Source organism: Nesoenas mayeri, assembly GCF_963082525.1.
Source record: "Nesoenas mayeri genome assembly, chromosome: 23".
NCBI classification, from domain to species: Eukaryota; Metazoa; Chordata; class Aves; order Columbiformes; family Columbidae; genus Nesoenas; species Nesoenas mayeri.
Window position 1 is genome coordinate 1,373,792 of NC_137574.1, and position 11,631 is coordinate 1,385,422.

The window sequence follows — 11,631 nt, forward strand, 5'->3', positions numbered from 1 at the left end:
TCATTTTTGGAGGTGGGCGGGGACACAGAGAGCAGTAGAGACGACGGTCCTCCAAGCTTCCTAGAGCGGCCCGCTCCCACAGCTCCCTGCGCGCTCCCGCCGTGCTCGGCGGCTTCCGGCGGCGGGAGCGTGTGGCGCGGCAGCCATGGCGTACCGCGGGCAGGGCCAGAAGGTGCAGAAGGTGATGGTGCAGCCCATCGTATCCTTCCTGCGGCGGGGAGCCCCGCCGGGGGCCGCGGGGAGGGCGGGCGGGGGGGACGGGGCTGCCGTGCGGACCCCTGAGGGGCGGCCGGGCCGCGGGTGCCGCTCCCGGCGCGGGGCTGAGGCGCCGGTCCGTGTTCCCGGTTCCTGTTCCCGGTCCGTGTCCCCGCTCCGTGTTCCCGCTCCGTGTTCCCGGTTCCTGTTCCCGGTCCGTGTCCCCGGTCCGTGTTCCCGCTCCGTGTTCCCGCTCCGTGTCCCCGCTCCGTGTCCCCGCTCCGTGTTCCGGTCCGTGTCCCCGCTCCGTGTCCCCGCTCCGTGTCCCCGCTCCGTGTTCCGGTCCGTGTCCCCGCTCCGTGTCCCCGCTCCGTGTCCCCGCTCCATGTCCCCGCTCCGTGTTCCCGCTCCGTGTTCCCGGTTCCTGTTCCCACTCCGTGTTCCCGCTCCGTGTTCCCGCTCCGTGTTCCCGCTCCATGTTCCCGGTTCCTGTTCCCGGTCCGTGTTCCCGCTCCGTGTCCCTGCTCCGTGTCCCCGCTCCGTGTCCCCGCTCCGTGTCCCCGCTCCGTGTTCCCGGTTCCTGTTCCCGGTCCGTGTTCCCGCTCCGTGTCCCCGGTCCGTGTCCCCGCTCCGTGTTCCTGGTTCCTGTTCCCGGTCCGTGTTCCCGGTCGGTGTTCCCGGTCCGTGTTCCCGGTCGGTGTTCCCGCGCTGGGTCCTTAACGCGCCGCTGCAGAACCTGATCTTCCGCTACCTGCAGAACGTGAGTACCGGGCTGGTTCGGGCCGCGGGCGCGGAGCCGGTTGGTGTCGGGCTGGGAACGGGCTGCTCCGCGGCTCGGCGGCTCCTCCTCAGGGAGTTGCCGTTGGAACAGCCGGGGGGTGTTTTCCTCTGCGGATTTATAATGTATTTTAAATCGTGTGCTGTTACACGTCCATCGGTGAACACAGAAATAGTGTGATAACTTAAAAATACCGGAGGAAATAACTGAAACCACGCGTGAGGGTGACGCTGAGGGCTACAGAACCGATGGGGCTGTTACTGCTGAGGGTCCCTTAACACACAGAAGAGCGTAAAATCAGTAGGAGTGTTTATGCTCCTGTTTTGCTCTCCTCCGCCGTTTTGCAGAGGTCCAGGATCCAGGTGTGGCTTTACGAGCAGGTGAACATGCGGATAGAAGGCTGCATCATTGTGAGTATCAGCGTCTCCCCTTTTTGTGTCTTTTGATTGGTTTTTCTTAAATTCGAATTCATAAAACTATTTCTTCTCATTAACAGAAACTACCATGGAGGGGGGAAATATTTCATGTCTCTTGAGTGAATAGTCTCAATTGTCCAGCCCACATCAGCACAGCTAATTATAGTTTGTATCCGTTTTGCTGAAGCTTAGAGCAGGTGGTTGAGCTCACTGACTGCTCTTCTTGCTGATTTTTAGGGCTTTGATGAATACATGAACTTGGTGCTGGACGACGCGGAGGAGATTCACTCCAAAACAAAATCGAGGAAGCAGCTGGGTAAGTCAGCGCATCCGTGTCGCCGGGGCGGTGGCTGAGACCCGGTGCCGTGGGTGTTCCAAACAGCAGCCCATGAACGCGCAAAACACGCGCAGGGCGTTGAGTTGGCAGTGCAGTGTGCGGATACGGGCTCAGTCACAGTTCCTGCTGGTTTTGGGCTGGCGGTTGAATGTGCAGAGGATCTGCCTGGGACCGGAGTCTGGGATGTCTCTAATCCCCCCTTTTCCTTTCTCTGTGTTGCAGGTCGGATCATGTTGAAAGGGGACAACATCACTCTTCTGCAAAGCGTTTCTAATTAGGGTTTGTTCTGCACTTGGAACAAAGGCCGCGGTGCTTTGGAGTGGATAAAGTGTTAGTGGGAGCAGGACCGGCAGTAGATGGGAAGTTACGTGCCGCTGGGCGTCCAGTGCAGGGTTGAAAACTCTGCGTGTCTTTGTGCGTGTAATTCTTCTTTTGTAGTTTGAAACGATGCATAATGTATTTCCCAAATAAACATTTTTCACGTTAACTGTAGAGACCAATCTGCTTGTTTTCAGCCTCCCGCCCTTCTGTGGGTAGAGAGGGGGAGACGTGGATCCAAAATGACTTTTGCCATGGGTCTGTGGGTTCGGGAACTTTATTTACATCTGCGGGAGGTGGACAAGGGGGCTGGTCTGGGGTGCTGGAGCTCGGTGGTCCTGCGGGATGGGACGGGCGCTGCGGTGCAGGAACCCACCTCTGACAAACCACAGCGGGGGGAGTGCTTGGGAAGAACACGTTTTCAGGGCAGAGAAGCACAGAGGGCAGTTGGTTTGGATTTAATCTCGAATTTCTTGCTGCTTTGGGCAGAATCTCTAGGTTGTACCACGGAACTGTTAAATAAGTTGGGATATCGGATGTATCAGTTGGGGTTTTATCATGCTAGTTTATTATTATTATCTTTTTGAGGACTGGGTTGTTCTATTTCGGTTTCCACAAGAGCGCGGAGATGCTTGTTGCACAAACAGAAGATGGGTTCCCTGGCTGACTAGGGACTCTGCGTCCTCTGTGGCTTTTCTGATGCAAAGAAAGAGGAAAAAATAAAGGTTTGGGCTGTAATTGTAACTCGGAGATTCCCCGGATGGAGAGAAATGAACCTTGATACACAGGCTGCACTAGAAATCATTTAATAATCTTTCAGCGTTTCCAAACTTAAATTTGTGTATCATCTTAAGGATGAACGTTAATAAATTGAAGATGGAGGATTTCTTGCCTCAAAGGGCAGGAATCGGTGAAGCCAGGAATGGGTTGTCTCAGTAGCTCAGGTGTTGCGCTAATAGGGAATTCAATTCACCCGCTCGTGTCTTTGTTGCTACAGAGAGATGGTGCCTGGAGCCTCTATAAAAACACACTCTCTTCCAAGTAAGGCTGGAGTAACTTTGAAGGAATCGTTTATTTCCCCAAGTGTGTGTAACTTTTTACTAATAGCCTCTCAGAAAGAGGTTATTTAATGGGATGTGTTGCGTCACGTCTCCTGGCTTCAGTTTATCCACTGGAATAAAACTGGCTGGGAGCCTACGGCCGTCTGTCCGTCTGCTCTGCACGTGGCCGGCAAGCGGCTGCTCTGTGAGCAGAGTGGGACATTAGGAGAGAAAGAGCTGGTTCTTATCAACGGTGCTGCCACCGGCTCCAAATGGAGCACTCGAGGGCCCCGTAATGCCTCCTAAAGCTCCTCTGCTCTTTGATATTATCGAATTAGCGCGGATGAACGTCAATATTGGAGCAGGTTGATGATGGGAGGAAGGAAGTCCAGGCTAATCAGCTCCGCAGCATCTCATGATAAGGTACCGAAATAGGCAGCAATTACTGGGGGGGAGTTGCAGAAGAAGAGGAGACGCTCCCCAGCAGGAAACCGTGAGAAGTGCCCGAGCGTCCTGGCGGGTGCGGGTGTCCAGGAGCAAACACTGCGCCCTTGTTTGAGGGGCGCCTTGTGGTCCAAGAACAGCTTCTGGGCACGACCAGCGCGCAGCCCCGGCACAGCAACAATCCCGGCCCTGCCGAAACTGCCTTCCTGAGAAACGCTTGTCTGTCCTCGGGAAAACCACAGGACTGACTCATCTAAGTGCTCGCTGACTTTTTTTACGCCTGAATCCTTGCAGTGTCCTGAGCGTTTCCACGCCGCGGGCAGCGAGGAGGTGACGTCTCATGAGCCGCTCCAACGGTTCGGTGCCAGAATGAGACTCCAGACTGGCTGCAAAAGAGTGCGGAGGACAGAAGAGGGTGCTCTGGGCTCGGCCAGCTCCCCCGGCCCCTCCAGCCCCGAGCCCTGAGCCTGGGCAGGAACACACAGTTCCCCGGCGCCTCCAGCAGCTTTACTGGCTCCCAGACAACCTGGAAGAGAAGCAAACCGGGCTGTCTGGTGTGGCGGCCGGACAGGGCGCCGGGATCTCCGCGGCACCGGCACCTTCCGCGGCTCAGGGCGTCCTGCGCCGGGGATGAGCAGTGAGGGTCTGGTGAGGAGGAGCAAGGTAGAGTGAGCGCGGCTCTCGGGCTCGGCGTGAACAAACCGCCCCGGCTCGGCTTGCTGCTGCCTTGCAGCCTGCTGCCTTTTGCTTTTTGGCAAATTTGGGGCTTTTTTCATAACATGCAGATTCCTTTCCCTCCGGTGTGGGGTGGAGGGTGCAGGGTGGGTCACGGGGCGGATGGAAAGGCGCCTTTTGAAGAAGGTCCCTTAGGTGGCATTATGAGGAGCGGCACAGCGTGCTGGCTGGTTGCAGGGGGTGTCCTATTGTGGCACAGATACAGCGCTGCAGCGTTCACACGTCTCTCGGAAGCAGCGTCCCTGTGGCGGGGTTTGCCAGAGAACGTTTTCCTACCACCAGCAGCACTCGCGTACCTGTCCCAACCCAAAATCGAGCTGAGGGTGGTTCTACATACCATGTCACTGTACCCCGGTGTCTGCTTTCAGGAATGGAGCTCACTCTGTTAAAAAGCAAATGATTGAGACCCGCTTCTGCACACGTGATGGCCCAGGGAACACGAGGCAGAGCTCTCACCGTGCGCTGCGTTGGTTTGAGACCATTGTGTTGATTGGGGCCGGCAGGTCGCAGCCCACGCGGGTCCAGGTGGGGCTCTGCAGCACTTGATTTCTTTTCTTTCTCGGAAGCGTTTTCACCTTTAACAGCACTAGAAGATACTTTGAGTAAATATTTGGCCTTTTTCTCTGCCTGTGGCTTTGGGGTTCTGGGAACAGGCTGTATTTCTTCCCTTTCACGCCTGGGAATTGCTCGCCCTGGCCAGCCCTGCTGCGGAGGAGACTCCCCGTGCCTGTGAAAGGAGCAGAGCGGTCCTGCCTCGCCAGGGGGACGCGGTTCGGTAGGACGCAATGGTTTGTAGGACAGTTTTTCTATATGTTGGAACCGAAAGCTCTGAGGCAGCAACTGTCTGCACGTCGGTCCCTCCTGGCTCTTGCAAGGCGTTTCTGTGCGTTTGCTCGGGCCGCGGGGGGCTGAGCGAACAGCGAGGGAAAGGGGAGGTGGGATTTGTGGCTGCGTGGGCTGTACTGGGGAAAACCACCTTTCCAAACCACCTTTCCACCCTCGAACTTCAGCGCACGTTATCTGGGAACTTATTTCGAGTGCTGGTATGTTTTAAGGAGCTCGTGCCTAAAAATAATAGTATCAAACAGACACCAGTGGAAGGTCAAGGACTCAGAGGCTCAGAAGCTGTCCCCTCAGGGCAGCATTTAAATATGGAAAACTCGTGTGGAGGGTAGAGGCAGCGCAGCCCTGCAGCACCGCAAGGCTTGCCCAAATTCCCTGCCTGTTCTCCTTCCAGTCCCCATGGGGTGGGACCATTTCGGGTTGTTTTTTGCCGTTTTTCTCCCCAGGCCCCCCCGGTCCCCTGTTTTCTTGCACACGGGGTCAGTAACCAGCACCAGCACATGGAGGAGGGTTTGCTGAGCAGCCGTTTTGCCCTTTCCCCCCCCAAAGTCCCTGCAGAAGGGCTCTCCTCGCACACAGCGCCAACAAACTGGCTCCAGCAGGTTTTGTTGGTGGCACTGCCCTCCGTTGGCAGCCCACACACAAGGTGCCCAGCATGGTTACCCCCCCCCGGCGTGCCTTTTCACATTCATACTCACCAGGGGCATCATTACTATTGTTTGTAACATCTCTTGGAAAAATGAGTCATGGGCACCGTGCCTGCCCGCAGCAGGAGACGCTGCCACGAGCAGCAGCAGCGCCGCCCCCCGCGCTGCCTCGCATTCCAGCCGCCCCCCGGTGCAGAGCCGCCCGCTCGGGCGCCGGGGCCGCCGCGCTGCGCTTCTGCCAGCGCCGACCTGGGCTGCGGGAGCCGTCCGTCCCTAATTCCTCACACACACGCACAAAAAGCCTTGGGCGGATTTCAGCCCAAGGTGTTGCAGCAAACTCCATCGCCCAGAAGACGCCGCTGTTCCCTGAGCTGCGATGTTTAAGCCCGGTTTTCTTGCACTTGTCTCTGGGCCGTGTTCCTACCCAGCACAGTTTTCTGGGCTCCTCCGGCAGCGATACCAGTTTGCAGCAGGGATGCTCTTATTGACGGCTCTGCTCCGCGGGGCAGGCTGTCAGCTACCTGCGGGATTTGGGGTGTAGATGTGGGAAAACAAAGCCACAAGATAGCTTCAGGTTTGGGCACTTTATTTTACTCACATGTATTTATTAAGACCCAGGACGGTTGGGTCCTATCCCAGTTTTTGCCCATCTCACCAGAAAAATCACGGGGGGTCAGGTTTGCAGGACTTTCCTTGTTGCAAGGGCCGGAGCTTCAAGAGCAGACTGCGCTTTCCCACTGGCCCGGCCCTCGTGTGCAACGTTTTCTTTTCTCTGCTGTTCTTCAGCTTCATCTCTGTGCAATAGGAGCAATATCTAATAGTCCCTGGGGTGCGGCTGATGGAGCGGCGCGATGTCCTGTGCGGCTCCTGCTGCCTGCACGGCTCCTGCTGCCTGCACGGCTCCTGCTGCCTGCGCGGCTCCTGCTGCCTGCATGGCTCCTGCTGCCAGGCACTCTGCCACGGCAAGAGATCTGAGTTTCCAGGGACGCTCCTCTCCTTCCCGACATCCCTGTTGCATGAGTTCAGAGTTAAACTGCTCCGCTGGTTGTGTTTTCACCTTGTAAACTGAGCTCAAAGCAGGCCAGGTCCGGCTGGAGAGGGATCTTAAAGGGTTCCCGTGTTTCTGTTGCATCTTGTACATTAAGATGCTACAAAAGAGAGTGGCAGTTGGACCACCCCGAGCATTTGACCCAGACCCCCGTGACCCCGCTGCACAGGGACACCCAGCGCTGCGCTTTGTGTCGGTGGCACCTGCAGAGCTGCTCTCTGCTTGTCACCCCGAGGGTCATGGGCAGCCCAGAGCTGCTTTGGGGCCCCCCCGCCGTGTCCCATGCAGGTGTGGGGGGCAGGAGGGCAGCGGGTGGCGATGGCTGTGGGGCTGGTGCAGCCGGGACCGGCATCCGCTCTCGAGCAGGCTTTGTTCTCGTGCTGCACCCCTGCGCCTCCCCGAGCGCAGCGTTTTGGAGCCCATCCCTTTATCGTAAATCAACAACAGAGCTAATATTCATATCGAGGAAGTGAGATAATATCAGAGCCCAAGGTGGGCTCCGAAATGGGTGCATGAGGCGTGCACGAGTTTGGGGGCAGAGGGAAGGGGGGGCTGCGGTAGGAGCTCTTTATCAGAGAGGAAATTGCAGTATTCAAGGGGGAGAGAGCGTGTGCGTGTGGGTCTGTGTGTAAATAACACTTGCACACTGCAGTGGGTCCCCAGGGGAGGGTCCCCTTGCTGCGTGGTGGGGATGCGGCCCGGGGGAGCAGAGGAATTTGGTCCAGGGCAGGTGCTGCAGCAGCACCAAGATCCAGCGGCTCTTATCACACCTTCTATGGTTTTCCCAAACAGCTTCTGTTGATCCCCAAGCAAATCTCTCGGTGCTTTTTCCAGAAATGAATCTGAGAGGCATTTGGGAGGCAAGGTCTACCCTCATCGTGTGAGCAGCAGCACTGGGAATTCCCAGGATTAAAACATGCACAAACAAAACAAGGTTGAATTGATACCTTTATTAGCTGCTCTTGCTTCCCTCTCGCTCAGGCGACAATCAGACTGGACTGGGCTGGCGGGGTGGGCTCAGCTGGGGGCTGGAGGTGGCTCTGTGCTCCCCCAGCTTTAGCACAGCACCCGGATTTATTCTGACATCGGAAGGAGCGTATGCAAATAGGTCCTGGGGTGCAGCACAAACAGTGGCAGGAGGACTCGGGGCTGCGTCGTCCCTTCCCAAGTCCCTTTGATGGCACCACATACCTTTCCCTGGTGCTGGTGGAGAGGTCAGGCTTTGCAGCAGACAACAGCAAAGGCCTCTTGCTCTGGGTGCCTGGGGGACACGGGTCTTTCGGGGGGGATGCTTTGTGATGAGAGGAGGCAGCAATAACGCAGGGATGTTGCAAGGCGGCCACGGTGCCCTGGCTGCGGGTGCGGAGAGGGGAGCACCAGTACTGAGCACTGGGAAGGCAGTGGGACCGCAGCCACACCGGGTGGGAGCCTGGGCACCTCCATCCAGCCGGATGGTCCTGGCAGATGAGCCTTCAGCTCCCACTGCAAATGCTGGTGGGTTTTTCCCTGGTATGGGTCCACAGGGAGGGAGACAGTGACCCCGGCCCCTGCGGGGTGAGCCCCCTGCACCACCCCGTCCCCGCGGGCTGCGGGGGGTCCTGTCCGCGCTCCCCGCTCGGGTGGGTGGTCCTGCTGCCTCTGGCCATGCTGTGCCGGGCCGTGCCCTGGCCGGCGCGGGCACAGCGGGCTGCAGGGTGCCGTGCCTTTTTAGGAAGGGTGGTGGGGCAGGAAACATGCCTGCCTCGTTATTCAGTGTCCCACACACAGAGCCTGCCTGGCCATCGGGAAACCTCCATCCACGCGCGGCTGGGATCTGCAGCGAAAGCAAACAATGGGATCCCCAGAGACAACAATGCCCCATTGTCCTTTGAAGCCATAACAATGAAACAATAGGACACAGTCTGCTCCCTTTATTCCCAGGCACGCCCCCCCACAGCCCCAGCCCGCGGCCCCGGGGCCGCCTGCGTTCGGGGGGCTCACACGGTCCCCGAGGACCCACCGCGGCTGCTCGCTGTCCCCCCATCCCTTGCTCGCGGGGTGAGTCTGGGGGGTCCCCATGGCCTCCCCGTCCGCGCGGGTTGTGTGTGAGAGGAGGAGGAGGAGGTGGTTTCCAGCCGGCTTTGATCCTCGGGGTTTCATCAGCGGGAGGGATGGAAAAGTCCCGTTAGGTCAGGCGGTGCGTGCCCGGAGAACAGCGGGGCTTTGTTGTCTCCCGGGATGGCCACTTGTCAGCTCTCGCCGTCACCGCGCTCTGGGAAGGTTTCCTGGTGTCCTCCTGCTCCTGGGGACAGACACGGCTGTGCCCCCTGGTTGCTGCAGACACCCCGAATGCTCTGTGGGCCTGGGGAGGAGGCAGGAGGGGACAGAGGCAGGACGAGGGGATGGGGTGCAAGGGGTGCCCAGTGTCCTGCAGCAGCTGGGGCGCCTCGGGAGCCTTTGAGCTGTCCCCAGATGCCTCTACACTGTCACTCTGTCTCCCGGCGCATCCAGCCACCACACGGACGGAGCCCCCAGCTGCCCCTTGCTCCCGTGGTCCTCCAGCTGCTGGGAGCAGAGGGGTGAACCCGCTCCCTGCTTTGCTGGCCGGGCTGCGGCAGCCCTGGCGCTGGCAGCACGGGATGCCCCCAGGGTCCCTCTCGGAGGGCACCCAGGCAGCATGGGGGAGATGCTGGGGGGCACTGGGCAGTGGGAACGCTGCTGCGAGGCAGCTTCGCTGTTTCCTGCCATTGAGTGCTGACCTTGTCCCCTCGCTGGCTCCCCAAAAGCAGGGATGGGGACAGCCAGGGTGGTGTTAACCAGGGACCACCAGTGCCAGGGCTGCTTAACCGGGCTGGGATCCCCGTTCTGGCTCTGAGGGTGACACCGTCGTGTCTGTGTCAGCATCCTCGGCTCGTCAGCTGTGAGCGAGGCAGCGGTGAGCGCGGGTCCCGTTTGTCCTTTTCCTGGTGCTCATTTGTCACAGAGGGAAAGGAGAACCTGGTGCCAGGCTTGGGGACATGGGGACCCCGCTGTCCCCAAAGGCCACCTCTCCTTCAGAGGCGTGGGAGCAACCAGGGACATCCCCCCAGGTTCTCCACGTTACCTATGGGCAGACAAACCCACCTGAATAGGTAATGAACGGAGGAGAGAAAAGAGCCCGGAGTACATTGTGTTTCCAACGGGCCGGGAACAATTGCTAAATACAAATCACACAGAGAAAAGGGGGAGAGAGAGAGACAAAAGAAAGAACCCCAGCACAAAGGAGAGGAATGAAATGGTAAGTAAAGTCAAACAAAAAGGAGCCGGGCTGAGACAAAAGAAGGGAACAATATCCCCGAGGCAATAGGCTCCTGAACAATGGGGACAGTGACAGCGGCACAAAGGCACACTGTTTGCAAGTAGACGTTATCTCACACAGCCACTGGCAGGCCTGGCCTTGGCGCTTCTATTTTCAGGGATGCTTTTGTGCTGCGCTGAACAATATTCCTTGCATGGCTGCAGATAGAGAGATGAGGGGGGTTTGGTTCTTTTTTTTGCCTTCCTGGTGCCAGCTCTATAATAAAACCAGGTTCAGCCCTTTGGAGAGCGAGGGGGTGGGTGGGCAGAGCCCGTGCCAGGGATGGTGCAGCCTGGCTGGTGCTTGAGCATCGGCCGCTGTCACCTCCCGCCAGCGCCAGGCGGGGACCCCGGCACCGCTGGCACCCGCGGCAGGGCCAGCGCCCCGGTGCGAGCCGGAGCCCATGGCTCTGGGCTGGGGTGTTTTATGACTCACATCCAGGGCTTAGCAACCCCGAGCTTTGCATTCAGCCAGCTGCACTCGCAGGCCTGTAACCAGAACCGGGCAGACCAGAAATATGGCTTTTCTCAGCTGCTTTTGTTTCAAGCACTTGGATTTTTAACCTCTGAGGTGTGCGGGCAGGGATGTCATGCAGGGCGCTGGTCCATCGCTGGCCCCATCATCCCGCATCCTGCATCCTCGGCTGGTGGAAATCAGCAGCAGCCCCTCGGGACATGCCATGGGAGCGGGTGTGTGGCTGCTCCATCAGACAGGCATCCAAGCCCGTGATGGAGAGGTCGTGATGGCTCATGGGTTTTAGTGGAGCTGGTGCAGGTCTTGTCCAACTCTTGGCTGGAAAACCCTCTTTTGGGGCCATCCTGGTGCCTCCTGATGTCTGGTCCTGCCTGGTAATGGGCTGGTGGTGTTATGAGCCGGGGGGGCCGCACACCAACACATTTTCCACCAGTGCAGCGTTGTTATTGCAGGGCACGTTATCAAAGCACCGCGTCTGCAGCACCCAGACGCTTTCTGATCCAGCTGGACCCGTCCGTTTGGGCAGGGAGCGATGTTCCCACAAGGTCCCCGTCCCTTCCCTGGGATCCCAGCACACTCGTGCCCTTTTCCCCTCTGGTCCCGCACTCTGAATCCATCCCTCCCACAGCACCTACCGCCAGAGGCCACAGAGCGCAGGGACATCACCTAGTTACTGTAAGTGACTCGGGAGAGGAGAAGTCAGGGGGTTGCGAAGGCAGAGTCAGAGACACCCCATATCGGTGCCGATCTCCCGAGACACCCAGTTTTGGCAGAAGGCTCAGCTCTCACTTGAGAAGCTGCGTTTCTGATATCGATCATGCTATCTGAGGGTACATCCTGTTGCTAAGTTTGGCTGCTTCCTCCCTTCAACAGCTGTTGTGCAGCTACAGCTGCTGTAAACCCACGCGATGGGGATGGCGTGAGTAGCGGGGGGGTTTGGCGCTCGTGTAAATGGATCCTGGCTTTGGTCAGACTGTGGCGAGCAGGAACGATGCAACATCTTGGAGGTGCCGTGATGACCAAGGTCGCGTCCTGCCCTT

General features: G+C 58.5%; 1 protein-coding gene across 1 annotated transcript; it reads left to right on the forward strand.

The window, feature by feature from the left end:
• Positions 1–91: 91 nt before the first annotated feature.
• Positions 92–2,218, forward strand: SNRPE (small nuclear ribonucleoprotein polypeptide E). The gene is made up of 5 exons (XM_080358257.1): positions 92–199; positions 929–955; positions 1,321–1,383; positions 1,627–1,705; positions 1,949–2,218. The coding sequence occupies exons 1-5, from the start codon at positions 146–148 to the stop codon at positions 2,002–2,004; spliced, it is 279 nt and encodes a 92-aa protein (XP_080214383.1). The 5' UTR covers positions 92–145; the 3' UTR covers positions 2,005–2,218.
• Positions 2,219–11,631: the final 9,413 nt, after the last annotated feature.

Coding starts and splice junctions, on each gene's coding strand:
- SNRPE (XM_080358257.1), top strand. CDS start 146: ATGGCGTACCGCGGGCAGGGCCAGAAGGTGCAGAAGGTGATGGTGCAG. Junction 200..928: donor AGGTGATGGTGCAGCCCATC/GTATCCTTCCTG, acceptor GCGCCGCTGCAG/AACCTGATCTTCCGCTACCT. Junction 1,384..1,626: donor GGATAGAAGGCTGCATCATT/GTGAGTATCAGC, acceptor GCTGATTTTTAG/GGCTTTGATGAATACATGAA.